At 43.6% G+C, this 27,288-nt stretch overlaps 2 protein-coding genes and 1 long non-coding RNA gene across 8 annotated transcripts in view; 2 read left to right on the top strand and 1 right to left on the bottom strand.

Annotated features, from left to right (window-relative positions):
• LOC309378575 (uncharacterized protein) overlaps window positions 1–27,288 on the top strand; it is a 127,133-nt gene that overhangs the window by 17,790 nt on the left and 82,055 nt on the right. The gene's annotated exons all lie outside the window — the stretch shown is intronic.
• The window catches only part of LOC309378660 (uncharacterized protein), a 116,863-nt gene continuing 102,363 nt past the window's right edge, over window positions 12,789–27,288 (bottom strand). For 3 of the 6 annotated variants that reach the window (XM_081927156.1, XM_081927159.1, XM_081927160.1), the window contains one exon: window positions 13,372–16,018. In XM_081927156.1, the coding sequence (XP_081783282.1) occupies window positions 14,330–15,838 (1,509 nt within the window). In that variant the 5' untranslated portion in view covers window positions 15,839–16,018 and the 3' untranslated portion in view covers window positions 13,372–14,329. Of the gene's footprint in view, window positions 12,924–13,371; window positions 16,019–19,530; window positions 19,883–27,288 lie in introns of those variants that run through there. The other 3 variants (XM_081927158.1, XR_014172153.1, XM_081927157.1) reach the window with 3 other exon arrangements.
• LOC309378858 overlaps window positions 13,067–27,288 on the top strand; it is a 230,243-nt gene continuing 216,021 nt past the window's right edge. Inside the window, exon 1 of the long non-coding RNA XR_014172210.1 lies at window positions 13,067–13,221. This is a non-coding gene — a long non-coding RNA (uncharacterized lncRNA). The remainder of the gene's footprint in view (window positions 13,222–27,288) is intronic.

Raw genomic sequence — 27,288 nt, 5'->3', positions numbered from 1 at the left:
CAGGCACAATAGGTTCAAAGAGCAAATTTTGAACCCCGAGGATGGGGTGACAAGGACTTTTAAAACTTTCGGGGGGGGGCATGTCTTCTTCACCTTCTTCTTCGCTACAATATATCAATTTATTTCCAATTGTCAATGTCAAAAGGGACTAAAATCTATAAAATTCATAGAAAATCAACGTGCCAGTTTGCTCTGATCAGCCTTTCCTCCAGGCAATGTCAGGTGCCAGACTATGCATATTTGAGACCATTGTTTTCTCATCCCCAGGAAGTGTTTATCTGTGCATATCTCCAGCTCTGCATATTCCCCCCTCCCTCCTCCATATGTTAATCCGGTGTAGCTCTGCATATTCCCCCCTCCCTCCTCCATATGTTAATCTGTGTAACCCAACCTCCCTTTAATATATTCATGATGTAATCTGTGTAACCAAACCTCTCTGCCCAGAACGTTGGAGGCTGTGCACCACACCCCCTCAACAGTATTTATAGGAACTCAAACACTGAGATCCTGCTCTGTTCCAGTAACAAGAGGCCGAAAGCACCAGCCTGAAGATGACGAGTGAGACCTCGTCGAAACGTCGCCTAGACACCCCAACTTTTACACGGGAAGACACCCGAGGACACCAAAACCTGCAAACCTCTCTTTAATGTATTCATGGCGTGTTTTGCACTGTATTCTGGGACATGGAGGGAAGTTTCAAAAACTCATGTCACCCCTTTCTCACTGTTCAATCTCGTCTTGAACCTGTTGGCCAATAAACTTGGATCTTCTGCAGTTTGCTCCTGTCTCCGGCTGAGCTCATTTTCCTCCGCAGGGACCCATCGGACTGAGTCCGATGAGCTGGGTGGCAGAGCAGCCTCGCACCCAGATTTTTGCCGCAACAGTTGGCTGCCCAATGTGGGGCATGCGGTTCTCCCGCGTTGCTGACCGGGGGCCCCGAAATCTTCAGCCGGCACCAGGCCATTTTGCCTGGGAAGATCCTTTGGACCCCCGGCCATCTTCCGGGCGGTAATCGAAAGCCCCAGGAGTTCAGCCGGGGAGCAAAGAGGGATCCAGCCGGCTTACTCATCAATCCCGGGATCATCATGGAAAACACGTGAGTATAAGGAAAAGGAAAAACCCAGTGCACTGGTGGGAAAGGGGTGGAAATCTCCTGGCAACTGAATTCTCTGCCCTCCTCTCTATCGCTCCTTCTCGCCTGTCTCTTGGTCCAATTGGTGAGAGAGACCGTGGACTGCTGCTCAACCCAAAAGGGGGGTTCTGAGCTCTATCTCTTTCTCTATAATTCTCTGGCCAGCCGCACCAATTGAGAGCCCGAGAAGTAAGACGGAGAGACCCGTCTTGAAAGACAGACGACTCCCCGCAACGGGTATCTCAGTTGAAAGCAAGGGGTTAGAGCTCTTTTTCCGATCTTCCCGAGCGTCCTTTCATAGGGGGCAGGAAGTGGTCTTGCTTTCTATCCTAATCCCAGCTGCATCGGTCGGAGCCACTTATTGTGAGCCCGCTTCCGAAAGCAAGGGGGATTTTCGACCCAGAACCCTATCCAGGGATCACCCGATCTGGCACCGCACGGCGCGGGCGTCCAGTAGGGCCCCTTTCCTGAGAAGTCTAACGATAGGTAGGAGGTTGCCAGGAGGGATAGCCCAGGGAGGATTGGGCGGGATCAGGCAGAGTGGAAGAAGGACCCCAGGATATTGAGAAAAGGAAAATAGGAAGGAAATATACCGGATAGCTAGAGCTCTTTAAAAAACCCTACTAAAGTTGCCAAGCGACTTGAAACCCTCTTTACTATAAATTCCTGCTCACTATAATTCCCTGTATTAGGTCTACCAATCTCGTAGATATACCAATCCTTACCGACCTCTCCCTCTCTTCCTTTCCACTTAGACACGCGTGAAACATAAAATGGGTACCCAGGCTTCCAAACACGAGCGGGCTCACTCTGGGAGGAAGGCTTCTAGAAAGCCATCTCAGTCCCGGAAGGACCCTGACTCTCCTCTACAATTTGTCATCACGTATTGGAAGTCGATTCCTGGCCACAAATTATTATCGAAACAAAAATTAGAGGACCTCTGTTCTGAAATCTGGCCCGCCAGCACCGCCCCCGCCAAGCCCGAATTGCGTTGGCCGGCTGGTTAACTGGTGGTGTTTGAAGAGGCAAGGAGGCTCTTAAAACCATGTGGGACCTTCCTACTAATTTCACTTAATGAAGCTAAAGGAAGCAGCCCAACTCCTTGCAATAACCAACTAAAGGATGAGAGTATATATGTTTACATGTTGTCTGTTATGTGTGTTGTGTGTTAATACATATATGAGAATATGTGTGTTTGCATGTTGTCTGTTATGTGTGTTGTCTGTTCCTTCTGTCTCTGACAGACTGCCTTTCTTAAGCGCGCATAGTTTAAACTGCAAGCTTGCTTCAAAATTTTAAATTTAAGGAAGCTATGCTGGACCTTATCAGTCCTAAATAAGACAAGATGAGAATGAAGGGTGCAAATGTTTACCCCACCTCTTGCTTTGCCGCAACTTTTCAGATCGTGAGTCTACAGTATTCCTCTGCAAATTCAGGAAAATTGTCACTTTTGTATTCCCTTTAAATCAAATCTATGGCTGTTTTAACTAAGAAAATGTTCACTTCAATCTTTCTCTAAAGATCATTTGTCTAGGAACTTGCACTCTAAGGAACTTGCACGTCTAAGGAAGTAAACTCAAACTAATCTCAAGATCTGCTAAAGGGTTCTGTATAAGTTGGGAATTTTTTATTTTCCTCTTCCTTAGTACATGATAGGAGCACTGATTGTGCTCTCTTCCCCAGTAGTGCCTGTGTACATAAGTATGTGTGTGTAGTACCAATCTTGCTGTGAAATCTGGCTGTGAACCCTTTATTTTGGAGGGTTGGACTAGATGACCCCAGGGTCCCTTTCAACTCTCCCAATTTGTGGCTGTGTGGAAGGACATGTGTCCGCAAGCATTGCAGGGTAATTCTTAAATTCTGGTGTGGTGATGGAGTTGAAATTCAGCCTAGCTTTGCTCTTTAGTTTTAAAAAGGTGAGAGGTGAAGCTGTGATGTTTTGAAGCACAACTGGTAATACCAAGCATTTGAGTGATTACAGTGTTTATAATTTTGTTTATCATTTTGTCTACTATTTGAAAATCAGACCAATACATATGGGCCTTGACCAATCCTGTAAATAAAGGGGCAGGAAAATTTTTGTCTGCAAATGGTAAGGCCGAAAAACTTAGAATGTTAAAAAAAAAAAAAAAAATTAAAAAAAATCCTATGAATTCTGACTCTGGCCATTTTTTCCCATATATAAGGGCGCGGCATTGTTCCACGAATGGCCAGAGGAATATTAGCCCTTTCCTGTACATAAAGGAAGCAGTCGCTTTGCTTGGGCTGAAATTGCTAGCTTTGTTGGTGAATACTTCAATTGCTGAGTTTCTCTCTTTTGTTTTAAATCTAACCCTCTTTTAAAATCTACTCCTTACCCTTCCCTTATTCAAATTCTAATTTTGCCAAAAGATGCAACATTTCAATAGTATAAAAGGTTTGCTGAGACATGAACTCCACACATGCACAGAGACTAGATCAGCAAAAAAAAAAAAAAAGATAGGAAAAGAAATGAGAGAGAGAGAGAGAGGAAGGAGGGGGAACTGTGGGGGGGGGAAGGAGGTTTATGTAAAACTTGGAACCATTGAGAGAAATCACCCTTAATGTGTCCCAAGTTTGAAATCTTAACATGCCAAATTCTTTTCACAGGTAAATATCAAAGAATTCCACGAACCATTGAGAGAAATCACCCTTAATGTGTCCCAAGTTTGAAATCTTAACATGCCAAATTCTTTTCACAGGTAAATATCAAAGAATTCCACCCCTCAATGGGATTTAAATCACAGACTTTGTTTGTGTGCATTTTAGGAACAGCATTTCCTGACAGGCTTCTCACATGAAATAATTTTCCCTTTTAACAGGATATGTGAACCCCGATAACAAAGTGTTTGTCCCTTTTTTCTCCCACAACAACTTTCTTTCTGTTCTGTGAAATCCCTGCTGTATTAACTTTCTTTCTGTTCTGTGAAATCCCTGCTGTATTAGTGACTTCCATCCCTTTGTGTCTTTGACACTTTAAAGTTATAAATAATCTGTTTCCATTTATTTAATCCGTTTTTTCATGATGTCTATGAAATTAATTGAAGCATAACCAAACATTGTTTGTGGAATGATATTTGTTTACCTTTTGCCTGAGCATTTCTTATTAATTCTGTCATTTTGGCTAGTTCAAGGTACTTGCACAAAGTTACATTGCCATTAAGTCATTTTAGTTCAAGGTACTTGCACAAAGTTACATTGCCATTAAGTCATTTTCCAGTATTTTGCTATTAACACTCTAGCCGATGTTGTCACATCAAGAAACACTCTTTTATTTTCATTGTTACTTCAGATCTCTTAAAATTCTGTGTCTTAGCATTTATTTATTTTGGTTCCTCATAGGTCATTGTGTGTGTGTGTTTGTGTGTGTGTTTTATTATTATTTAACTGTGTCTTTTAAGTCCACCCTGTCCTTACAGGATATCACTTCTACAAGTGTGTTACTACAGATCCAATGAAAAGCTTCGCTACCACGAGACTTATTACCTGCAACAACAAATTTCTTTCAAAGGGGAAGTGGGGCTGACAAAGAGGGGAGGAGTTGAATTGCAAGGACATTTTTTGACTCTTATATTCAACTGATATTTAATTAGTTTGTTGTGTATTATGTGTTATTATGTAGGAATGTTGAAATGTGTTTGACAGTGTTATTTCCACAAAGGGAAGAATTTTTGTGTGTGTGTGTGTGTGTAATTGTCTTATGTTTAATGTATACTGTCTTATTCCTTATACCCCAATGGAGGATTTTCATACATTTTATGCTTTCAAATGGATCAGGCTATTGTGTAGTTCAATGTTTAGATAACCACATTTCGCTGTCCCACCTGGCACACTGCCAACCTTCCCTACCCATTTTAAAATGTGTTAAAACTCACTTTACCAAGGAGAAGCTTCAGGAAGGTGTATATGCCTTGATTTAGCAGGAATGATCCCTTATAGAGTTAAATTGACTTATTTGGACAAGTGCCCCTTTTAAGAATGGTTTTCTTTTAACAGATTGGTTTGAAGAGTTAAGAACCATGGGGCAAGATAAATTCAAATTGGACCCAGTGTGAATTGGGCATGTGTATCCAGGCTGCAATTAGCTTTTGGTCCTTTTAAGTGCAAGTGAGCAACTTCCCATGACTGTTGACCAGAGCCTCTAAAATAAAACCCCACAGAAAGGCCAAGGTAAAGATATTTCCCTCAGGACGTGTCCAAACCTGTGCCAGCTGTGATGGGTGCCAGGCAACATGGCTAATATGAAAGCCCTAAGTGGATTCACCAGGGATTGCCACTACTGTGACACGTGAGACCACAGAAGAGCTACCTTGACACCTGAGAACACAAAATGGCGGGGGGCAAAGCGAACTGCATTTTTTTCCAGTCAATAGTGGACCTTCCTGCTAAATGTAAAGCATAGACCACTACTGAACAAAATACAACAGGTGTTCCTTTATGCGATATCCTATACCCAGCTATCTGCACTACTATACTTGCAAATGGCCTTAAGAGGCATGATTTGCAAGTCCCCTTCAGGTTTGCACAAACCCACACATCTAGTACGGTAGATACAAAGTTATTATTTAGTGCATATCTACATAACATAAACATACATTGTATTGGTCCGTGTTGCTCCCTCCTTTGTTGCCCTGCTCAACCAACCTCCTTTTCCATTAGGGCCTATTCCCACTCACACGGCACCCCACCTTCACCGAGATTTAGGGTGCGGAGAAAAGATTTGCAAGTTCTTACAGAACTTTAATGCAAATCTATCTCCGAATGGGGGACTGTTACGGAAGGGGGGGGCATGTCTTCTTCACCTTCTTCTTCGCTACAATATATCAATTTATTTCCAATTGTCAATGTCAAAAGGGACTAAAATCTATAAAATTCATAGAAAATCAACGTGCCAGTTTGCTCTGATCAGCCTTTCCTCCAGGCAATGTCAGGTGCCAGACTATGCATATTTGAGACCATTGTTTTCTCATCCCCAGGAAGTGTTTATCTGTGCATATCTCCAGCTCTGCATATTCCCCCCTCCCTCCTCCATATGTTAATCCGGTGTAGCTCTGCATATTCCCCCCTCCCTCCTCCATATGTTAATCTGTGTAACCCAACCTCCCTTTAATATATTCATGATGTAATCTGTGTAACCAAACCTCTCTTTAATGTATTCATGGCGTGTTTTGCACTGTATTCTGGGACATGGAGGGAAGTTTCAAAAACTCATGTCACCCCTTTCTCACTGTTCAATCTCGTCTTGAACCTGTTGGCCAATAAACTTGGATCTTCTGCAGTTTGCTCCTGTCTCCGGCTGAGCTCATTTTCCTCCACAGGGACCCATCGGACTGAGTCCGATGAGCTGGGTGGCAGAGCAGCCTCGCACCCAGATTTTTGCCGTAACAGGTGACAAGGACTTTTAAAACTTTCCCACCACATCCCAGAATACAGTTCGAAGGGGAGGGGTTAACCTTGGCAAACATGTCCAGACAAGTCCATGCACCCGCATGGCCCCAGAGTATGCCAACATCTTCATGGCAGATTTAGAACAATGTTTCCTAAACTCCTACCCACTCAAACCTCTCTTGTACCTGCGATACATTGACGATATTTTCATCATCTGGACACATGGTCAACAGACCCTGGACACCTTCCACCAGAAATTCAATGATTTTTACCCCACAATCAACCTAACTATGAATCAATCTATGCAAGAAATACATTTTTTGGACACTACTATAAAAATACAGGATGGGCGCATAGACACCACCTTATACCGTAAACCAACTGACCGACAAACATATCTACATGCCTCTAGCTACCATCCCAAACATACCAAACAGTCCATTGTATATAGCCAGGCACTACGTTACAGCCGCATCTGTTCCAATTCTACAGACAGAGACTCTCACCTAAGAGATCTACAGCAAACCTTTTTAGAACTAAAATACCCAGCAGATGAAGTTAGGCAACAGATCAACAGAGCCAGACTGATACCCAGAGAGAACTTGCTGCAAGACAGACCCAAAAAAGAAAATAACAGAACACCTCTAGTCATCACATACAGCTCCCAAGTTAAAACAGTACAACGCATCATCAGAGATCTACAACCTCTCCTGGACAATGACAGTTCTCTTTCTCAAGCTCTGAGAGGAAGACCTTTCATTGCCTACAGACAGCCACCCAGTCTTAAACAACTCCTAACCCACAATAATACTACAACCAGACCTAACACGGACACTGGCACCAGAGCCTGCAATAAACCCAGATGCCAACTTTGCTGCCACATACACCCGGACAACACCATTACTGGCCCTAACAACATCACACATACCATCTCGGGACTATTTAATTGCTCATCATCTAACATTGTGTATGCCATCAAATGCCAACAGTGTCCTTCAGCTCTCTATATTGGACAAACAGGCCAGACCTTACGCCAAAGAATAAACGGACATAAATCGGACATCAGGAATCACAAGACAGAGAAACCAGTAGGAGAACACTTCAATCTCCCAGGACATTCTATACAAGATCTCAAAGTAGCTGTTTTACTACAAAGGAATTTCAGAAATAGACTGGAAAGAGAAGCTGCTGAATTACAACTTATTACCAAACTTAAAACCACGGAGAGACCAGGTCTGAACAAAGACATTGGATTCTTATCTCATTATACATGACAAAGCCATTTTTCACCCTCTCACCCCTTGCTTTTTCCTGTAAGACCTATTGCAGTCGTTAAGAGTCGTCAACAGGCTCATCACAGCTATCTGCCAATCACCCATTCCCACCACCCTTCTGAGCAATACCCCTCCCCACCTTCTCACTATATAGAAGGGTCTGGAAACTTCTGTTTCAGTGTATCTGAAGAAGTATGCATGCACACGAAAGCTCATACCAAGAACTGACTTAGTTGGTCTTTAAGGTGCTACTGGAAGGAATTTTTTGTTTTGACTGTGGCAGACCAACACGGCTACCTATCTGTAACTGTCACAAAATGAGTTCTGCATGGAAATCAGATGAGAGTCCGAGTTCGTGTTTTGGCAGCATGACAAGTCTGTCTGTCCGTCGGGATCCCTGAGGATTCCTGCTCGCTGCCTTTTCCGGGCCAGCCGGAGAGATCACTGGAAAGGGCGGATTTCTTGACTCCAGAATCCATCACCGCAGACCCCTTTCATTCAGGCCTAGAGATCTGCTCTTTCGCCCAGTCTGCTTGGATCATGGGGATCACCAATGGATCATATGAATCATCACTAGATCATCCATGACGTCATACCCGTCTCACAGAGGGGGGGCTCAGGAAGAATCTCCTGCCACGTGACTGGGGGAGTCTGGGGGCTGACGGGGGTCAGACAGGGCTGCTGTTTTGCTCTCCTTACTATTTCATTTTTTTAAAAAAATATTTATTAAGTTTTTATGCACATAAAGCAGATCCAAAGAAAAAAAAACATACAGAAGAAATAAAATTAACAATAATTAAAAAGAGGTAAAAACTCCAGCTTTTAAATTCATCCTTGATTTACTTTCTTTCTTGACTTCCTCACGCCTCCCTTTTTTGTGTTCCTCTTTATCCAATCAAATACAGCAAATCCTAACCCTCTTTCAAAAATCATTTCTAATTATTAAAATCACTCTATTATGTCTCCAATCTTTCCTCCTTATATTTAAATACCCTTGACATATTATTTACCTTTGACATAATAAAACTTTTGTCATTCACCTTTTTTCTATTACATTTTTGCATGTTTTTTCACACTGTATCACGAATGCCATATTATTTTCATATCCAACATCCTTTTAACATTCATAAACTTTGCAGTGTTTCTGCAGATAGTCTTTAAATTTCTTCCAGTCCTTTTCCACCAGATCTTCTCCCAGGTCTCGGATTCTGCCAGTCATTTCTGCCAATTCCATATAGTCTATTACTTGCATCTGCCAATCTTCCAGAGTGGGTAAATCTTGCGTCTTCCAGTGTTTTGCGATGAGTATTCTTGCTGCTGTTGTCGCATACATAAAAAACGTTCTATCTTTCTTTAATACCAATTGGCCGACTATGCCCAAGAGAAAGGCCTCTGGTTTCTTAAGAAAGGTATATTTAAATACCTTTTCCAGTTCATTATATATCATCTCCCAGAAAGCCTTAATCTTCGGGCACGTCCACCAAAGGTGAAAGAATGTACCCTCAGTTTCTTTACATTTCCAACATTTGTTATCAGATAGGTGATAAATTTTAGCAAGCTTGACTGGGGTCATGTACCACCTATAAATCATTTTCATAATATTCTCTCTTAGGGCATTACATGCCGTAAATTTCATACCGGTGGTCCACAATTTTTCCCAGTCAGCAAACAAAATGTTATGACCTATGTCCTGTGCCCATTTAATCATGGCAGATTTAACTGTTTCATCCTGAGTGTTCCATTTCAACAGCAAGTTATACATTCTTGAAATAATCTTAGTTTTAGGTTCTAACAGTTCTGTCTCCAGTTTCGATTTTTCCACCTGGAAGTAATTTTCCTGTCCATCTTATAAACTTCCATTATTTGATAATAGTGAAGCCAGTCTCGCACCTTATCTTTTAGTTTCTCAAAACTCTGCAATTTCAATTTGTCCCCCTCTTGTTCCAAAATTTCCCAATATTTCGGCCATTTGGACTCCATATTAAGCTTTTTCAGAGCCTTCGCCTCCATTGGCGACAACCACCTTGGAGTTTTATTTTCCAACAAATCTTTGTATCTAATCCAAACATTATACAATGCTTTCCTGACAATATGATTTTTAAAGGCTTTATGAGCTTTAACCTTGTCGTACCACAGATATGCATGCCACCCAAAAAAATTGTTAAAACCTTCCAAGTCCATAATGTCTGTGTTCTCAAGAAGCAGCCAGTCTTTCAACCAGCAGAACGCTGCTGATTCATAATACAGTTTGAGGTCTGGCAGGGCAAATCCCCCCCTTTCCTTTGCATCAGTTAAAATCTTAAATTTTATTCTGGGCTTCTTGCCCTGCCAGACAAATCTAGAAATATCTTTCTGCCACTTCCAGAAACAATCCATTTTGTCCACAATTTGCAATGTTTGAAACAAAAACAGCTTTCTCGGCAATACATTCATCTTTATAACTGTGATTCGACCAAACAAGGAAAGCTTCAAATTTGACCAAATTTCTAAGTCTTTTTTCACTTCCAACCAACATTTTTCATAATTATCTTTAAATAAATTCCCATTTTTAGTTGTCATGTTGATCCCCAAATATTTCACTTTCTTAAACACAGTCAAACTTGTTTCATTCTGGAACCTCTCTCTTTCAATCAGTGTCAAGTTTTTTTTCTAAGACCTTAGTTTTTAACTTATTCAATTTAAATCCTGCTACTTGACCAAACTCTTGAATTATTTCTAAGACCCTTTTAGTACTAGATTCCGGCTCTTGTAATGTAAGTACCAGATCATTTGCAAATGCTCTCAATTTGTACTGTTTAGCTCCGACCTGTACCCCTTTAACCAGCTGGTCCCTCTGTGTGTATTCTTATTAATCAGAGTTCAGTCCTTCCTTTACTTTGTGAACACCTCAGAAATCCATCGGGATGGTGCAAGCCCACTCACCACAACAAGGTGATGATTCAGCGAGTGAGCCCATTTCCCAGAATACTCTTCCAACAGAATCATTGATAAGTCACAGATATGTCACAAAGTAGGAGTCTTTGGAATTGAGAAACCTGCTGTGAAACAAAAACTAGCTGCCCTGGCCGGGTGGAGCCAGGCTGGGACGCACCGTGGGGACCCCAGAAATGTGTCCTTAGAAGAAATGCACCTCCCCAGTTGGAGGCAGCCCCCCTTCTCTGCTGCTCAAGTGCTGCCCTGCTTGGCCCCTGGGAGGACAGGGGCCCCTTGGGCCTGATCCTGCAGGGTTCACCTGACGCTCTGGTGCAAGTGAACCCCCCTTTGTTCTTCAGGGAGAACAGGGTTTCCCAAACTTGGGTCTCCAGCTGCTTTTGGACTACAGCTCCCATCATCCCTAGCTAGCAAGACCAGGGGTCAGGGATGATGGCTATTGTAGTCATGCCCTCCAGGTGGCTCTGGCAAGTGAGCCCAGCTCCGTGTGACCAGGGTGGGGTGATTCCTTCCTGGATTCCGGAAGTGGCCATCGCCTTTGAGTATAGGGGTCACTGACTCTATTCCTCCAACCAGAGTGAGTGTGGGGCTTCCTTGCCCACTTCCATTCAGCTGAAGGCTGTAAATTGTTCAGAGTTGCTCAAACAAAGAGGGATTGCAAGGAGCTCCAAAAAGATCTCTCCAAACAGGCTGAATTGGCAATAAGTACAGTTCATTGGCAATAAGTACAGTTCATTGGCAATAAGTACAGTTCAGGGACGCAGGTGGCGCTGTGGGTTAAAGCCTCAGCGCCTAGGACTTGCCGATCGAAAGGTCAGTGGTTCGAATCCCTGCGGCGGGGTGCGCTCCCGCTGCTCGGTCCCAGCGCCTGCCAACCTAGCAGTTCGAAAGCACCTCTGGGTGCAGGTAGATAAATAGGGACCGCTTACCAGCGGGAAGGTAAACGGCATTTCCGTGTGCGGCTCTGGCTCACCAGAGCAGCGATGTCACGCTGGCCACGTGACCCGGAAGTGTCTCCAGACAGCGCTGGCCCCTGGCCTCTTGAGTGAGATGGGCGCACAACCCCAGAGTCTGGCAAGACTGGCCCGTACGGGCAGGGGTACCTTTACCTTTACCTTTACTTACAGTTCATTGTCAACAAGATTAAAGGGATGCATGTTGGGACAAAAAAACCCAAACACCTGTTAATATCATGTGCAGAATCATGGGGTCTGAACAGGGTTTCTTTGTGTGCTCCAGGAGACCAGGGGAGAGGGGAGCTGGTCACAGCAGGTTCAGAACCAAGGAAAAACATGACTGCTTGCCTCCGTGTCCAGGAAAACAGCCAGAGTACAAAAGCTATATACAAAACGGAAGTTCCCAGCAGAAGCTGGAAGTAAATAGGCATGTGACACACAACAGCTGCTCCCTTTTAAGGTGGATTGCAACTATATCCTAACAGTGGCCCCCTGGGGAGCTGGGCAGTGGAGGAAATCAGCACCCCAGGATTTTTTCCTCCTCAGTGCTTCTCCACCTGAGCCTCTTCCCTAAAAGCCTTAGACCCCGCAATGAGACAGGATTGTTTCCCTGCCCTCAGCAAACAAAATAGCTCTCCCCCCCCCAAGATACTGAGGTGCCCTGAGGGCTGTGCGGGACCCCCAGTCATAGAAATGAAAAGGGGAGGGGCTCAGGAAGTTTTCAGGTGGGGAGGGGCAGCACAGGCTCCAGAAGCTCCTTCTCACTGATCCCCCCCCCATGAAGTTCCTCTAAGACCCTATGTTTCAGAGGAAAAGTTCACCTGCAGCGAAACAAAATGCAGCTGCCCTGGCTGAGTGGAGCCAGGCTGGGGGGCACCTTGAGGACCCCAGAAATGTATCCCTAGAAGAAATGTGCCTCCCCATTTGGAGGCAGCCCTCCTTCTGAAACACCAAGAGAGTAAACGGACAGGAGAGGAGCAGAAAGCGGAGTCCCCTCAAGACCAGTATTGGGACCTGTGGCTTTTCAACTTGTTCACAAATGATCTAGACTTAGGAGGGAGCAGGGAGGGGGCAAAGTTTGCTGATGGCAGTTCCCTTTTATCCCACTTTCTGCTCATCCCATCACCAGTCAACAGGATCTGAGCCTTCTTCCCTTGTGGGTCCCCCAACTGGTGCCTCCCCCCCCTCACCAGCCAGTCCATGACAACAACAGCAGCCACAGCACTGTGGTCCTCCGGTAGGAAATCTCCCGAGTAGCATGACTGAATAAAAACTTCTGGGACTATGGAAAAGTACTATCTTCCCCAAACCCCAGAATAAGCAGGAGTTCTGGGGTTGCCCCATGGGGTGAAGATGGGCCTCCCAGGAGACTTCCCTGGTCCCTGCAGCCCCTCCGCTCCCCTCTTGCAATTAGGCTTGGGGGGAAATCACCCATTAACTTACAGTATTATCAGTTTTCTTCAGAATGCTTAGGAGGCAGGGATGACGTTTGGGTGAAGAAGCAATGTTTGGAGATCATGCGGTGGGGGGGGGGTGACAGAGTTTGGTGCAAGAACCGTCTTGCATGCTTGAGTAGAGCAACTCCAGGGCATGAGCCAAGTAGCAGCAGGGTAGGGGCCACGTGCAAAGCAAGTCCCACACTGAGGTCAAAAACACACACAGAGGCAGCAGGACTTCTTCAGTAATAGTTTACTGAGCTTTCAAAGCATACAGTTCTCACTGGGTCTCCAGTGAGGCACAAAACTTGGCTCCTGAGAGCAAATCCAGTTTCAGCAATAGAAAAATACAGCACACAGGATATCTAAGTCAGGCACACAAACCGGCAGAAGGGAGCAAGGGAGGAAAAAGGCTGGAAGGACACATGGCAATGGAGGTGTGTGTTTCGCTTCCTGTCGTCTTGGGGGGAAATCGGTAATTCTGCATCTGCAGGGGCATCACGAAGAAAAGCTTTCTACCGCCTACTTCCGGGCAAATGAGCATCCCAGAAACACACACTGGGATCTGTGGTATGTTGCCATATCCATTGTTTTTGGAAGGTTATCACGATGTGGGCTAGAAACCAGTTTGGACAATATATCGCCCAGCCCTAATCCTCACTGACCACCAGCAATCCAGATAAACCCTCACCCTTTCTCTGTCGAAAGGTACTTTAAATATTAGATTATAATCACGTTGTTTGACATTGCCTTCAATATTTAATTACTATACAGTTTTACACATAAATACCAGAACTTCACATACACAACATGTGTTAATGACTGATTTCCTGCTGAGTTCATTTCTGTGAAGAAAAGAGTGGACTCTGAGAGGAAGACGTCCCACACTCCAGACATGCAAATGGGTTCTTCCATGTGAGAGTCCCTGGATGTTCCTTAAATACTCCATTATAAATAAAGTACTTTTTGCAATCTTTTCATTTAAACTGCTTCTCCTCTCTGAGTTTGTTGATGGTTTGTAGGGTTTCAACTCCTAAATTTCTTCCTGTCCGTGAGTCTATTGAGTTAGAACTTCCACTAGGACTGAACCTCTATCTACTTTCCTCATATTTATAAGGTTTGTCTTTTGTGTGAGCTTGTTGACCTAAATCAAGGGTTCCACTCTGACTGAAGCTCCTTCCTCAGTCCATACATTTAAATGGTTTCTCCTCTGTGTGTCTGCTGATGTCTTCTAAGGTGTGCACTCCGCCTGAAGCCCTTTCCACACTCCATGCATTTAAATGGTTTTTCCCCTTTGTGAGTCTGTTGATGTATACGGAGGTTTCCACTCTGATTGAAGCACTTTCCACACTCCATGCATTTAAATGGTTTCTCCCCTGTGTGAGTCCGTTGATGTATATTGAGGTGTCCACTCATACTAAAGCACTTTCCACATTCCATACATTTATATGGTTTCTCCCCTGTGTGAATCCGTTGGTGTGTTTTAAGGTCTCCATTCTGACTGAAGCTCTTTCCGCACTCCAGGCATTTAAATGGATTCTCCCCTGTGTGAGTCTGCTGGTGTAATTTAAGGTCTCCTTTTTGACTGAAGCTCTTCCCGCACGCCATACATTCATATGGTTTCCCCCTGCCTGTGTGAGTCCGTTGATGTGATCTAAGGCCTGAATGGTAACTGAAGCTCTTTCCACATTCCATACATTTATATGGTTTCTCCCCGATGTGAGTCCGCTGATGTGTTTTAAGGTTTCCATTTTGACTGAAGCTCTTTCCACACTCAATGCATTTAAATGGTTTTTCCCCTGTGTGAGTCCGTTGATGTATTCTAAGTGTTCCACTCCTACTGAAGCTCTTTCCACACTCCATACACCCATATGTTTTCTCCCCTGTGTGAGTCAGTTGATGTGATCTAAGGCATGCATCGAAACTGAAGCTCTTTCCACATTCCATACATTTATATGGTTTCTCCCCTGTGTGAATCCGTTGATGTATTCTAAGGCTTCCACTATCACTAAAGCTCTTTTCACACTCCATACATTTAAATGGTTTTTCCCCTGTGTGAATCCGTTGATGTATTCTAAGGTTTCCACGATCACTAAAGCTCTTTCCGCACTCCATACATTTAAATGGTTTCTCCCCTGTGTGAGTCCGTTGATGCATATTGCGGTGTCCACTCTGACTGAAGCTCTTTCCGCACTCCATACATTTATATGGTTTTTCACCAGTGTGAGTTCGCTGGTGTAATTTAAGGTCTGCATTCTGACTGAAGCTCTTCCCACACTCCCTGCATTCATATGGTTTCTCCCCTGTGTGAGTCTGGTGATGTTTACTGAGGTGTCCACTCTTACTGTAGCTCTTTCCACACTCCATACATTTATATGGTTTTTCTCCCGTGTGAGTCCGTAGATGTGAACTTAAGTGTCCACTCCGACTGAAGCTTTTTCCACACTCCATGCATTTAAAAGGTTTTTCACCCGTGTGAGTCCGTAGATGTGCACTTAAGTGTCCACTCTGACGAAAGCTTTTTCCGCACTCCATGCATTTAAATGGTTTTTCCCCTGTGTGAGTCCGCTGATGTATATTGAGGAGTCCTCTCTGACTGAAGTTCTTCCCACACTCCCTGCATTGGAATCCTTTCTTGCCCTTGTGAGTCCGCTGATGTGTTCTATGTTTTCCACTATCAGTGAAACGTTTCCCACTCTCCATACCTTTCAATGGTTTCTCCTCTCTTGGAGTCGATGTGAGCTATGTGTGCTAATTCAATGAAGCATATTCCATATTTCACACATTTTAATTTCTATTCCTAATGAAACGAAAGGTGCCCCATCCCCTGAAGTTTTGACTGTCTTCTCCATCACCTTCTTCAGAGTGGGAGGAAAGGAAGTCCTGTTTGGGTTTCAGGGAAGAGAACAAAGGGAAAGAGAGCACATCAAGCTCCATTAGCCCCTTCTCTTATATTAACATCTCCTACATTCCCCCGCCTCCTACCCATGTTCCCAAATTTTTGGAAATGAAAAAGCAATGTCATCAAATGATAGTAATGCATCACCACCTTTCATAATCCTCAATCATCGTTAATAAAGCAGCATGATCTTGGAATACAGCCTTTTCTTTTCTTTTTACATATATTTTTATTGGTTTTACAGATTATAGAGAGACAGATAGAAAAACAGATGAGAAGAAAAGAAAAGAAATATACAATTTTCATTTTTCCATAATCCTTTTTTTCATATCTACTGGACTGCCCCACATCCTCCCGACCCTGCATTATTTATAATACAAACTTCAGCAATTTGTTAACTTATTTCCAAGCTTAATGTATCTTTCATTTATCATGTTACCTCATTTCCTGTGTCCTGTAACCCAATTTTTATATGTTTTAATTTTAACACAATAAAGTTGTTTCATTTTCTATCTCTGACTCCTTGCGCCTTAATTTCCATTTCCTTAATTTACTGTTTCTGAAGCTGGACTTTCCTTAAAAAAAAATGCATTTTTTAACATTCATACAACTTATAGTATTTTTGCAGATAGTCCTTAAATTTTTTCCAGTCCTCCTCGATTGTTTCTTCGCCCATGTCTCGGATTCTGCCAGTCATCTCGGCCAATTCCATGTAGTCCATCAACTGCGTCTGCCATTCCTCCAGCGTGGGCAAATCTTGTGTCTTCCAATACTTTGCTATCAGGATCCTTGCTGCTACAGTAGCATACATAAAGAAAGTCTTATCCTTCTTTAACACTCTCTGGTCCACAATGCCCAGAAGGAAGGCCTCCGGTTTCTTAGGTAAGGTAAATCTAAATACCTTTTTTAACTCATTATGGATCATCTCCCAGAAGGCCTTTACCTTCGGACATGTCCACCAGAGGTGGAAAAATGTCCCTTCCGCCTCTTTGCATTTCCAACATTTATTGTCAGACAGGTGATATATCTTAGCTAACTTGACTGGGGTCATGTACCACCGGTATATCATTTTCATAATATTTTCTTTCAAGGCGCTACACGCCGTAAATTTCATTCCGGTGTTCCATAACCTTTCCCAGTCTTCAAACATGATGTTGTGCCCAACATCCTGTGCCCATTTTATCATGGCGGATTTGACTGTTTCGTCCTGCGTATTCCACTTAAGCAGCAAGTTGTACATTCTCGAAAGTAATTTATCTTTTGGTTCTAACAGTTCTGTCTCTAGTTTCGATTTTTCCACCTGGAACCCAACCTTTTTATCCACCTTAAATACCTCCTGAATTTGAGCATAATGTAACCAATCTCGCACCTTGTTTTTTATTTTATCCAAGCTCTGCAACCTCCAGTTGTCACCAATTTTTTCAATTATTTCCCAGTATTTGGGCCAATAGGCCTCCATATTAAGTCTCTTGCGTGCCTTGGCCTCCACCGGTGAAAGCCACCTCGGAGTCTTGCTCTCTAATAAGTCTTTATACTTTGTCCAGACCATCAAGATTGCTCTCCTGACAATATGGTTTTTAAACAATTTGTGAACTTTAGCCTTGTCATACCACAAATATGCATGCCACCCAAAAGCGTTATCAAACCCTTCCAGATCTAGGACGTCGGTGTTCTCAAGCAGGATCCAATCCTTCAACCAGCAGAAGGCTGCAGATTCATAATATAACTTCAGGTCTGGCAGGGCAAATCCCCCTCTTTCTTTCGCATCTGTTAAAATTTTAAACTTTATTCGGGGCTTTTTGCCCTGCCAGACAAACTTGGAAATATCCTTCTGCCATTTTCCAAAACATCCCACCTAGTCCACGATCTGTAAGGCCTGGAACAAGAATAACATTTTAGGCAATACATTCATCTTTATAGCTGCTATTCGCCCCAACAAGGAAAGTTTCAGTCTTGACCATGTTTCCAAGTCTCTTTTGATTTCTGCCCAACATTTCTCATAATTGTCCTTAAACAAATTCAAGTTTTTGGAGGTCAGATACACCCCTAGGTATTTTACTTTTTTAACCACATTTAGTTCTGTTTCTTTCTGGAACTCATCTGTTTCTGTGATTGTCAAATTCTTTGCTAAAACCTTAGTCTTTTGTTTGTTTAGTTTAAATCCCGCCACCCGACCAAAATCAGAGATTAATTTTAACACTCTTTTCGTACTAGAGACTGGCTCCTGTAATGTTAGTACCAAATCATCTGCGAATGCTTTCAATTTATATTGTTTCACTCCGACCTCAATTCCTTGCACCAACCGGTCCTTTCTAATCATGTTCAGAAGCACCTCCAGGACTGAGATAAACAATAGGGGGGATAGGGGGCACCCCTGCCGTGTCCCTTTTTCAATGTTGAACTCCTCTGTCACCACATTGTTTACTATCAGTTTAGCTTTTTGTTCTGAATAAATTGCTTCTATTCCATTTTCAAACCCCCGCCCCACTCCCATCCCTTCCAAGTTTTTCTTCATGAACATCCAAGAAATGTTGTCAAAGGCTTTCTCCGCGTCAATAAAAATTAAAGCCGCTTTAGTATTAAGATTTGTTTGAAGAAGTTCCAAGATATCAATAATGTTTCTTGTGTTATCAAACAAATGCCTACCAGGGAGAAAGCCAGCCTGGTCCTTATGGATCACTTCATTTAGCACTTTTTTAAACCTACTTGCCAAAATATCTGCAAAAATTTTGTAATCCACATTTAGGAGTGAGATGGGGCGGTAGTTCTTGAGTTGCGTCTTTTCAGTTTCTGATTTAGGAATACAGCCTTTTCAAATCAATTGTTTCCTCACAGGAAAGGCAGCTGCTCTCTGTTCGTGAACAGGCCCTCTCTTTCTCCGCTCCATCGTTCCTTTGGACATTCCCCATCCTCTGCATCATAATCCGCCATCCACCTCTAGATCTTCATGAATCACCTGCACAGTCTGATTGGCCTCAGGAGGTCCACGTGGACCATCATGTGAGGCCCAGGTCTACATCTTCTCCAGGGACTGTGGTCTGGGTCAGTCAGAGAACTAGTGACAAGGCTTGGTGCTTGGGGTCAGCTGAATGGGTGCTCAGGGAAGCTCCTGTTCTTGGAGATGGACCTCTGTCTACATGCCTTGCATTGCATGGAGAGAGCAGGAGAAGCAGAAGGAAAGCAGCTGGCAAATGGGAAACACTACCCCCCATTGTTCCTTATAATGATGATGTGCTGCCTGATCTCAGGCCCGTCTTCTGACTATCGTAATGTGACACTGAAAAAGCTGCATATTAAAGGCAAAGGGATAACTGTACTAGTGAAAACTTCAACCTTGAATATGTAGTGTTCATTTATTGATGCCCTGAAGTTGTGTTATTTCTAGAGACATGAATTTATTCCTCTTCTGTCTCAAATATCGTAATTATCTGATGTCATGGGGTGTTATGGGAGCAGTAGTACCTTTGGTGGTCCCCACCCTGCACTATGCTCTCACCTGAGGCTTCCAGAAGCTGTCAGGATGCAACAGGGGCCACAATCCAAGGAATGGATTCAACCGGCCATCTACCGGGGATGGGAGCCCATCAAGAAGGAAAACTCTGGTCCTAAACATTCGTGGCCTCATGAGTTATGTTCAGGAGAAGAAAAGACTCCAGAGTGGAGTCGCTAAGATGGTTGGATGGTGTCCTGCACACCTTCTTCATTCAACACCTGCAGCCAAGCTGGTGCCAAACCTACTGCTCTGCTTTCCTTGGGACCATATCAGCCAGACTGAGAAGGGGGTCTTCTTGTCTAGGCAGCCCAGGACCCCAAAACACACTGCCCAGGGAGTGCTGCTAACACAGCAATTTCAGGCAGAGAGATGAGCTCAGAGCAGTGTATCAAAGTCTCTCCGATGTGGAACAAGGAAAACAGAAACAAAATTTACATCATAAATGTAAAGGTAAAGGGACCCCTGACGATTAGGTCCAATCGTGACCGACTCTGGGGTTGCGACGCTCATCTCGCTTTATTGGCCGAGGGAGCCGGCGTACAGCTTCCGGGTCATGTGGCCAGCATGAGTAAGCCGCTTCTGGCGAACCAGAGCAGTGCACGTAAATGCCGTTTACCTTCCCACCGGAGCGGTACCTATTTATCTACTTGAACTTTGACGTGCTTTCAAACTGCTAGGTTGGCAGGAGCAGGGACCGAGCAACGGGATCTCACCCCGTCGTGGGGATTCGAACCGCTGACCTTCTGATTGGCAAGTCCTAGGCTCTGTGGTTTAACCCACAGCGCCACCCGCATCCCATATTTACATCATACGGCACTGTAAAAGTATTCAAAATACTTGTTTTTCGAAGTTTTGGGGCTGCAGGACCAGGAAAGCTCCTGCCACCCTGATCCTTCCAATGGGGATTCCGGCCTCATCATGGGACTTAAACTGCCCTGACTGATTATCTCCAATGGGATAGATATTGAGAGGAAAGCTGTTTCCTGGTTCTGCTGGATCTCTCAGTGGCTTTGGAGTCCTTTGGCCATGGTGTCCTTCTGGACCCTCTAGGGGAGCTGTGGGCCCTGCTATGCAGTGGTTCCCCTCCTTCCTTCCTCCTGGGCTGTGTCCAGAAAGTGGTGTCCCTGGATGCTTACTTGTGGGCTGCCCCAGGGCTCCATCCTCTCCCCTATGCTTTTTACTATCTGTATGAAGCTGCTGGGAGAGATCATCAGGGGGTTTGGGCTGGGTGTTCACCAGTATGTGAATGATGCCCAGCTCTTTCTCTCTTTTAAATTGGAACCAGTGAAGGCGGTGAATGCCCTGTGTTGGTGCCTGGAGGTGATTTCAGGATGGGTGGCGGCTAACAGATTGAGGTTGAATCCTGACAAGACAGAAGTACTGTCCCTGGACAGTCAGATGTGGAGGATTCCCTGGTCCTGAATGGGTTAACTGTGGCCCTAATGGACCTGGTGCACAGCCTGGCGGTCATTTTGGACTCACAGCTGTCCATGAAGGCTCAGGTCAGTTCTGTGTCCAGGTCAGTTCTGTCTGCCAGCTCCATCTGGTACACCAGATGAGACCCTCCCTGCCCTCGGACTGTCTCACCAGAGTGGCGCATGCTCTGGTTATGGACTACTGCCATGTGTTGTACATGGGGCTACTTTTGAAGGTGACTCAGAAACTGCAACTAATCCAGAATGCGGCAGCTGGACTAGTAACTGGGAGCAGCCACGGAAACCACATATCACTGGTCCTAAAGGATCTTCCCTGGCTCCCAGCGCATTTCCAAGCACAATTCACACTGTTGGTGCTGACCTTTAAAGTGCCATAGTTGCATTTTTCAGGCATAGAATAGTCTTGATCTATTGTAGAGAGATCAATCATTCCTGGTCCATTGCTTCAAGAAGGTTCTGTTGGTTTTACTCTGTGTGATTCAAAGCTGGTGTTTTCTCTAGCTGGAACATTTTAGCTGATAAGGCAGTTTCCTTTCTGCTGAGAGCAGGTGGTGGGATCAGTTGTAATGAGATTATGCTGACCCTGCCTTGATTTTGGGAACCAGATGAAGCTGGTTTAAACTGGCTTGTTATCCCGTCCCAGTGTTACTCTGACACTGAATTGTTTATCAATACAGTATTGAAAGGCACCTGGACCCACTTCCTATTCTGCTATCTCTCTACTCTGCTTGTGTGCGTCTTACTTGAGTGCTAGATTCAGGCAGGTAGCCGTGTTGATCTGACGCAGTCAAAATTAATGAAAAAAGAATTTCAGAAATAGACTTGAAAGAGAAGTTGCTGAATTACAACTTATTACTAAACTGAAAACGATGGAGAGGCCTGGTCTGAATAGAGATATTGGATTCTTGTCTCATTACACATACCAAAGCTAGTTTTGGACATCTGCATACTATCCCATGCTTTTTCCTGTAGGACTAATTGCAGTCATTAACAGTTGTCAACAGCTTTACCATACCCATCTCCTACTACCCTTCTGAGAAAACCCCCACCCCACCCTCCCACTATATATAAGGGTCTGTCTAGTGACTTCTGTTTCAGTGTATCTGAAGACGTTTGCATGCACACCAAAGGTTATACCCAGGACAATCTTAGTTGGTCTCTAAGGAGCCACGTGACCCGGAAGTGTCTCTGGACAGCGCTGGCCCCTGGCCTCTTAAGTGAGATGGGCGCACAACCCCAGAGTCTGTCAAGACTGGCCCGTACGGGCAGGGGTACCTTTACCTTTACCTTTAAGGAGCTACTGGGCAATTCTTTTTATTTACTTGAGTGCTGTTTTTGTACGCCAAGTGAAGTTTTTATTTAAGTTAGGTCTTTGCTATGTTTAGGATCCTGTTATGCTTCTTTGCATTCAGTAATAAATTTATTTGCTGAATAAAATGTTTGCTGCCTCTTAGCGTTTTTTCCTACTCTGCTAATTATATGTCAGACTTGCTCTGGAGGTCATTATGGAGGAGCAAGATCTGCGAGATGAAGCCCTCAACAGCCTCGGCCCTGTAGACCTGAAGGAGCGTCTCCACCCCCATGGCTCAGTCTGGACACTGAGGTCCTCTTCCGAGGGTCTTCTGCTGGTTCCTTCCCTGCGAGAAGCGAAGTTACAGGGAAGCAGGCAGAGGGCAAGGAAATGGGCAGCTACCTGACATTTGGAAGACAGCTGAAGGCAGCCCTGTATTGGGAGGATTTTAATGTTTGATGTTTTACTGTTTTTTATATGTGCTGTAACCTGCCCAGAGGGGCTGCGGAAACCCAACCAGATGGGCAGGATATAAATACGACATTCATTCTTATTATCCTGTGATTTTTGGGGGGAGTTATTTTGGAATTCGTACTGCAATATCAGCTCTCGAAATGTTATGGGTGGAGAAAATCACAGGGTTAGAAGACTTCTGGTTGGCGCCAGCGCTTAATGGCGGCTCTCTCTCTGATCTCCGGAGAGAGGGCTGCTCCACGAGTTCGGGTCTGACCGCTACGGCGAAGCGGGGACCCCTAAAATCACAGGCACGGAAGCCTGTGAACAAGGAGACTCGGTGGGACCATTTGCGCCCCCCCCTTACTGCAAAAGAGCCTTTTTAAAGGCTCCGGAGGAGCATCGGGGGATCGCACGGTGCTGAGAGTCGCTACCCAGCCCGTGGAGTGAAGCCGCATCGCCACAAGCGGAGAGCGCCGATTCCTTCCTGAAAATTTGGACTGAAATTGAGCACCCGTAAGTAGGATTGGAAACCTTACTGGGATTACAAATGAATACCTTTAAATTTGGCTGAAATCGGGGACGGTAAATAAAGGAAGTCTGCCTCCCCCGGATTGCATGACTATTAAAGCAACGGAACTAGGAAGCTGCAATTGAAAAGCTATTGTGAACTTTGTGAGTGGGCTAACCCTAACACTGAAGTTAAACTCCCCCCTTTGTAAGCAGGAACAGGGGGGGGGGAGAAGAAGAAAAGGCAACCTGCATGAGGGGAAATTAAAGGACAATTTCCTGCAGTCTCCGACTCTGGGAACGGACTGCCTGGGTGCAGCACTTTGACAGGGAACTGTCAGACAAGACTTGCTGTAAAGTGGGGACTTTATTGGATATAACTCTTGAGATTCTGCAGAAATAACATTGTTGCAACTAAAAGATTGATAGACTCTTTTAGAAACTCTTTTCCTCTGAGGGCTTTTGGACTCTTTGTTTCCTTTGCTCATTGGATACATTGATGCTCCCTCTAGAGGGCTGAAGGTAACAGTTGCAACAGAGACTGTTCAAAACAAAGTCACTGGATTTTTCCATTGAAAACCTGTTCCTGTGGGAACGACCTTGGGACATGAGCGGCCCTGTAGAAGAGATAGCAACAAGATCTAAAGCTAAAGCTGCACAAAAGAAAAGGGGCTCTCTATCAGGACTACTGCCTACAGGCGCAGCTGGACAGGATAAAGTAACAACTGCATTCATGGATTCAGTGACACAGGCATTGCTCAAAATAAATGAATCTTTAGAAAACCTGACTAAGCAGAGTACGGAAAATACTAAACAATTGTCAGAACTTACAGCAAAATTAGACTTAAACACCAAAAGCATCACATCTAATACAGAGACTATAAATAAATTGGTGCAAGAAAACGCTACAATCAGAAAAATTGCAGAAGAAGCTAAATCTACTGCGGAATCAACACAGGGAAACCTAGTACCGGTTTGTAAGAAGCTTGATCAGCATGAGGCGACCTTGTCCCTATGGGAAATGCAGCGTAAGGAGAAAAATTTAAGACTTAGACTTGTTCCAGAGAGTGAAGGGGACAGTCTAGTGGACTTTCTCACAAAAGAACTTTCGGAATTTTGGCAGGTGAACCTAGAGGAAGAAGAATTTGAGATAACAACTGCCTTCAGATTGGGCAGAAGGCAAGGTAGGAAGATCCCAAGGGATTGCCTGATAACTTTGAGATCTAAAGAGGAAAGAGACAAAATACTAAACTTGCATTATCAGAAAACTCTGCAGATCGAAAACGCTACTGTGCAAATTTACAGGGACATCCCAAAATACATTTTAGAGGTAAGAACTTATTTCAAGAACCTGGTTGACCTGCTGAAGAAGAACAACATACCTTTCAGGTGGGAATATCCACAAGGCCTGTCCTTCAATTTCAAAGGGAAGAAAGTCAAGATAAGAACAGTACAAGATAAAGAACAATTCCTGGACAGAAACGAGGAGGACCTGGTGAAAGGAGTGCTGGACTCGACATCTGACACAGACCTGGGAAACTTGACATTTGGGCTTAAGTCACCAACGGAAGAACAGCCGCAGGGTGCGGCTGGAGGAAATTAACCAACAATGTCTCTGCGACTCCTAACCTGGAATTGTCATGGACTGAACCTTCCCAGAAAAAGGCGTGAAGTTTTTCATATCTTGAAAAGAGAACAATTGGATGTGATTTGTCTACAAGAAACCCACGTGACAAGGGCACATAGAAGACTACTTATAAATAAAAGATTAGGACAATAATTTATTTCATCAGATAAAGTTAAGAAAAGAGGCGTGGTGATCTACGCCAAAGAGAAACTGGATCCAAAACTGATCTTTAAAGATGAACATGGAAGAATTTTGGCAATTGAAACACAAATCCAAGGAGAAAAGTTTTTGATAGTTGGTATATATGCACCAAATGAAGGGAAGGCAGAATTTTTCAAGAAATTGCATGAGACATTGATGGACTATTTGGATTATAAGATGATCCTTTTAGGAGATATGAATGGCGTCGTCTCCACAAATATGGATAAAGCACAAAGACAGGTGATTTCTAAGGATGGGAGACTACCTAAGACCTTCTTTGAAATGACTGAAAATATGGACTTGATTGATATCTGGAGAACAAGAAACCCTCTTGAGAGAGAGGGGACATTCTTTTCAGAGTCACAGATGACATGGACAAGAATAGATCAAATATGGATTACTAGTGGAATGGCTCCAAAGGTAAAAAAAGTGGAAATCTGCCCAAAGACATGCTCCGACCATAATGCGGTAAAGATGGAGATGAAGGTAACAACGGCTGGCTCTTTCAGATGGAGAATGAATGACACCCTATTCAGAGATCCAGAAGTTCACAAAAAGGCCCAAAAAACTTTGAGAGACTATTTTGAGATAAATCTGAGGACAGAAGTGGAGAAAAGAGTGATCTGGGACGCAAGCAAGGCCGTGATGCGAGGTTTCCTAATACAGCAGAACTCCTTAAAAAGGAGGAAACAAAATGAGAAGAAAGACAGGATTTTGGAAAAAATAAAAGAAGGCGAAAAGAAACTGAGGTCAAAACGAAAGTCTCATGAGATCTTAAGAGAAATCAAATTTTATCAGATGCAGTATATGGAATTGACGAACCAGGAGATAGAATGGAAAATAAAACAAATGAGACAAAGGACATTTGAATCGGCGGATAAATGTGGGAAACTTTTATCATGGCAATTGAAGAAGAGACAGAAACTGAATACAGTCACAAACTTGGAGGTGGATGGAAAGAACATATCTAAGCCAAATGAGATCAGCAACTGCTTTCAGAGTTATTTCAGAAAACTGTATGCACAAGGGCCGGAAAATGAAGGAGAAATGGAAGATTTCCTTAAGAAATATGGATTACAAAAAATTTCGCAACAAAGCATCTTGTTTTTAAATGAGAAAATAACTGAGCAAGAGATAGAGGGTGCCATTCAAAATATGCAATTAGGGAAATCTCCAGGACCAGATGGACTAACCTCCAGATATTACAAAGCATTAAAAGAATGGTTAATACAGCCGCTTAAGGAGGTTTGTAATGAAATATTAGAGGGGAGAAAGGCACCTGAATCGTGGAAAGAAGCTTTCATCACACTTATACCAAAGACTGAAGCTGATAAAAAACAGATCAAGAACTATCACCCCATATCATTACTTAATGTGGATTACAAAATATTTGCAGACATTTTGGCAAAAAGATTGAAGAAGGTGTTGGTGGAGGAGATTCATAAGGACCAAGCAGGCTTTCTCCCGGGTAGACATCTATCAGATAACGTAAGGAACATAATTGACGTTATAGAAATGTTGACAGTTAATAGTAATACAAAGGCAGTTTTGATCTTTGTGGCCACGGAGAAAGCCTATGACAATATTTCTTGGAATTTCATGAAGAAGAATCTCCATGGGATGGGGGTAGGCCAAAGGTTTGAAAATGGTATAGGTGCAATATATTCGGAACAAAAGGCAAAACTAATTGTAAATAATGTGGTTACAGACGAACTTTCTATAGAAAAAGGGACACGGCAGGGGTGCCCAATTTCCCCGTTACTTTTTATATTAGTCCTGGAGGTTCTGTTGAATATGATAAGGGGGGACCAGCTGGTGAAAGGGGTTCAGGTCGGAGCCAGAGAGTACAAATTGAAGGCTTTTGCAGATGACCTAGTTTTGACCCTACAAGAGCCAGACACTAGTACAAATAGAGCTTTAGAATTAATCCGAGCCTTTGGTCAAGTTGCAGGATTTAAACTGAATAAACAAAAAACTAAGGTTTTGGGGAAAAAATTAACAAATGTGGAAAGAGAGAGATTCCAGGAGGAGACTGGTTTAATCATGGCAAAAAGAGTGAAATATCTGGGAATTAATATGACATCTAAAAATGTGAACTTATTTAAAGACAACTATGATAAGTGCTGGACAGAGATAAAGAAAGATTTAGAAATATGGTCGAACTTGAAGCTTTCCTTGTTAGGCCAAATTGCAGTGATTAAAATGAATGTATTGCCTAGGATGTTATTCTTGTTTCAGACATT

The sequence above is a fragment of the Podarcis melisellensis genome, assembly GCF_964234715.1.
Source record: "Podarcis melisellensis genome assembly, chromosome: 10".
NCBI classification, from domain to species: Eukaryota; Metazoa; Chordata; class Lepidosauria; order Squamata; family Lacertidae; genus Podarcis; species Podarcis melisellensis.
This window is presented reverse-complemented; position numbering and strand designations above follow the sequence as displayed.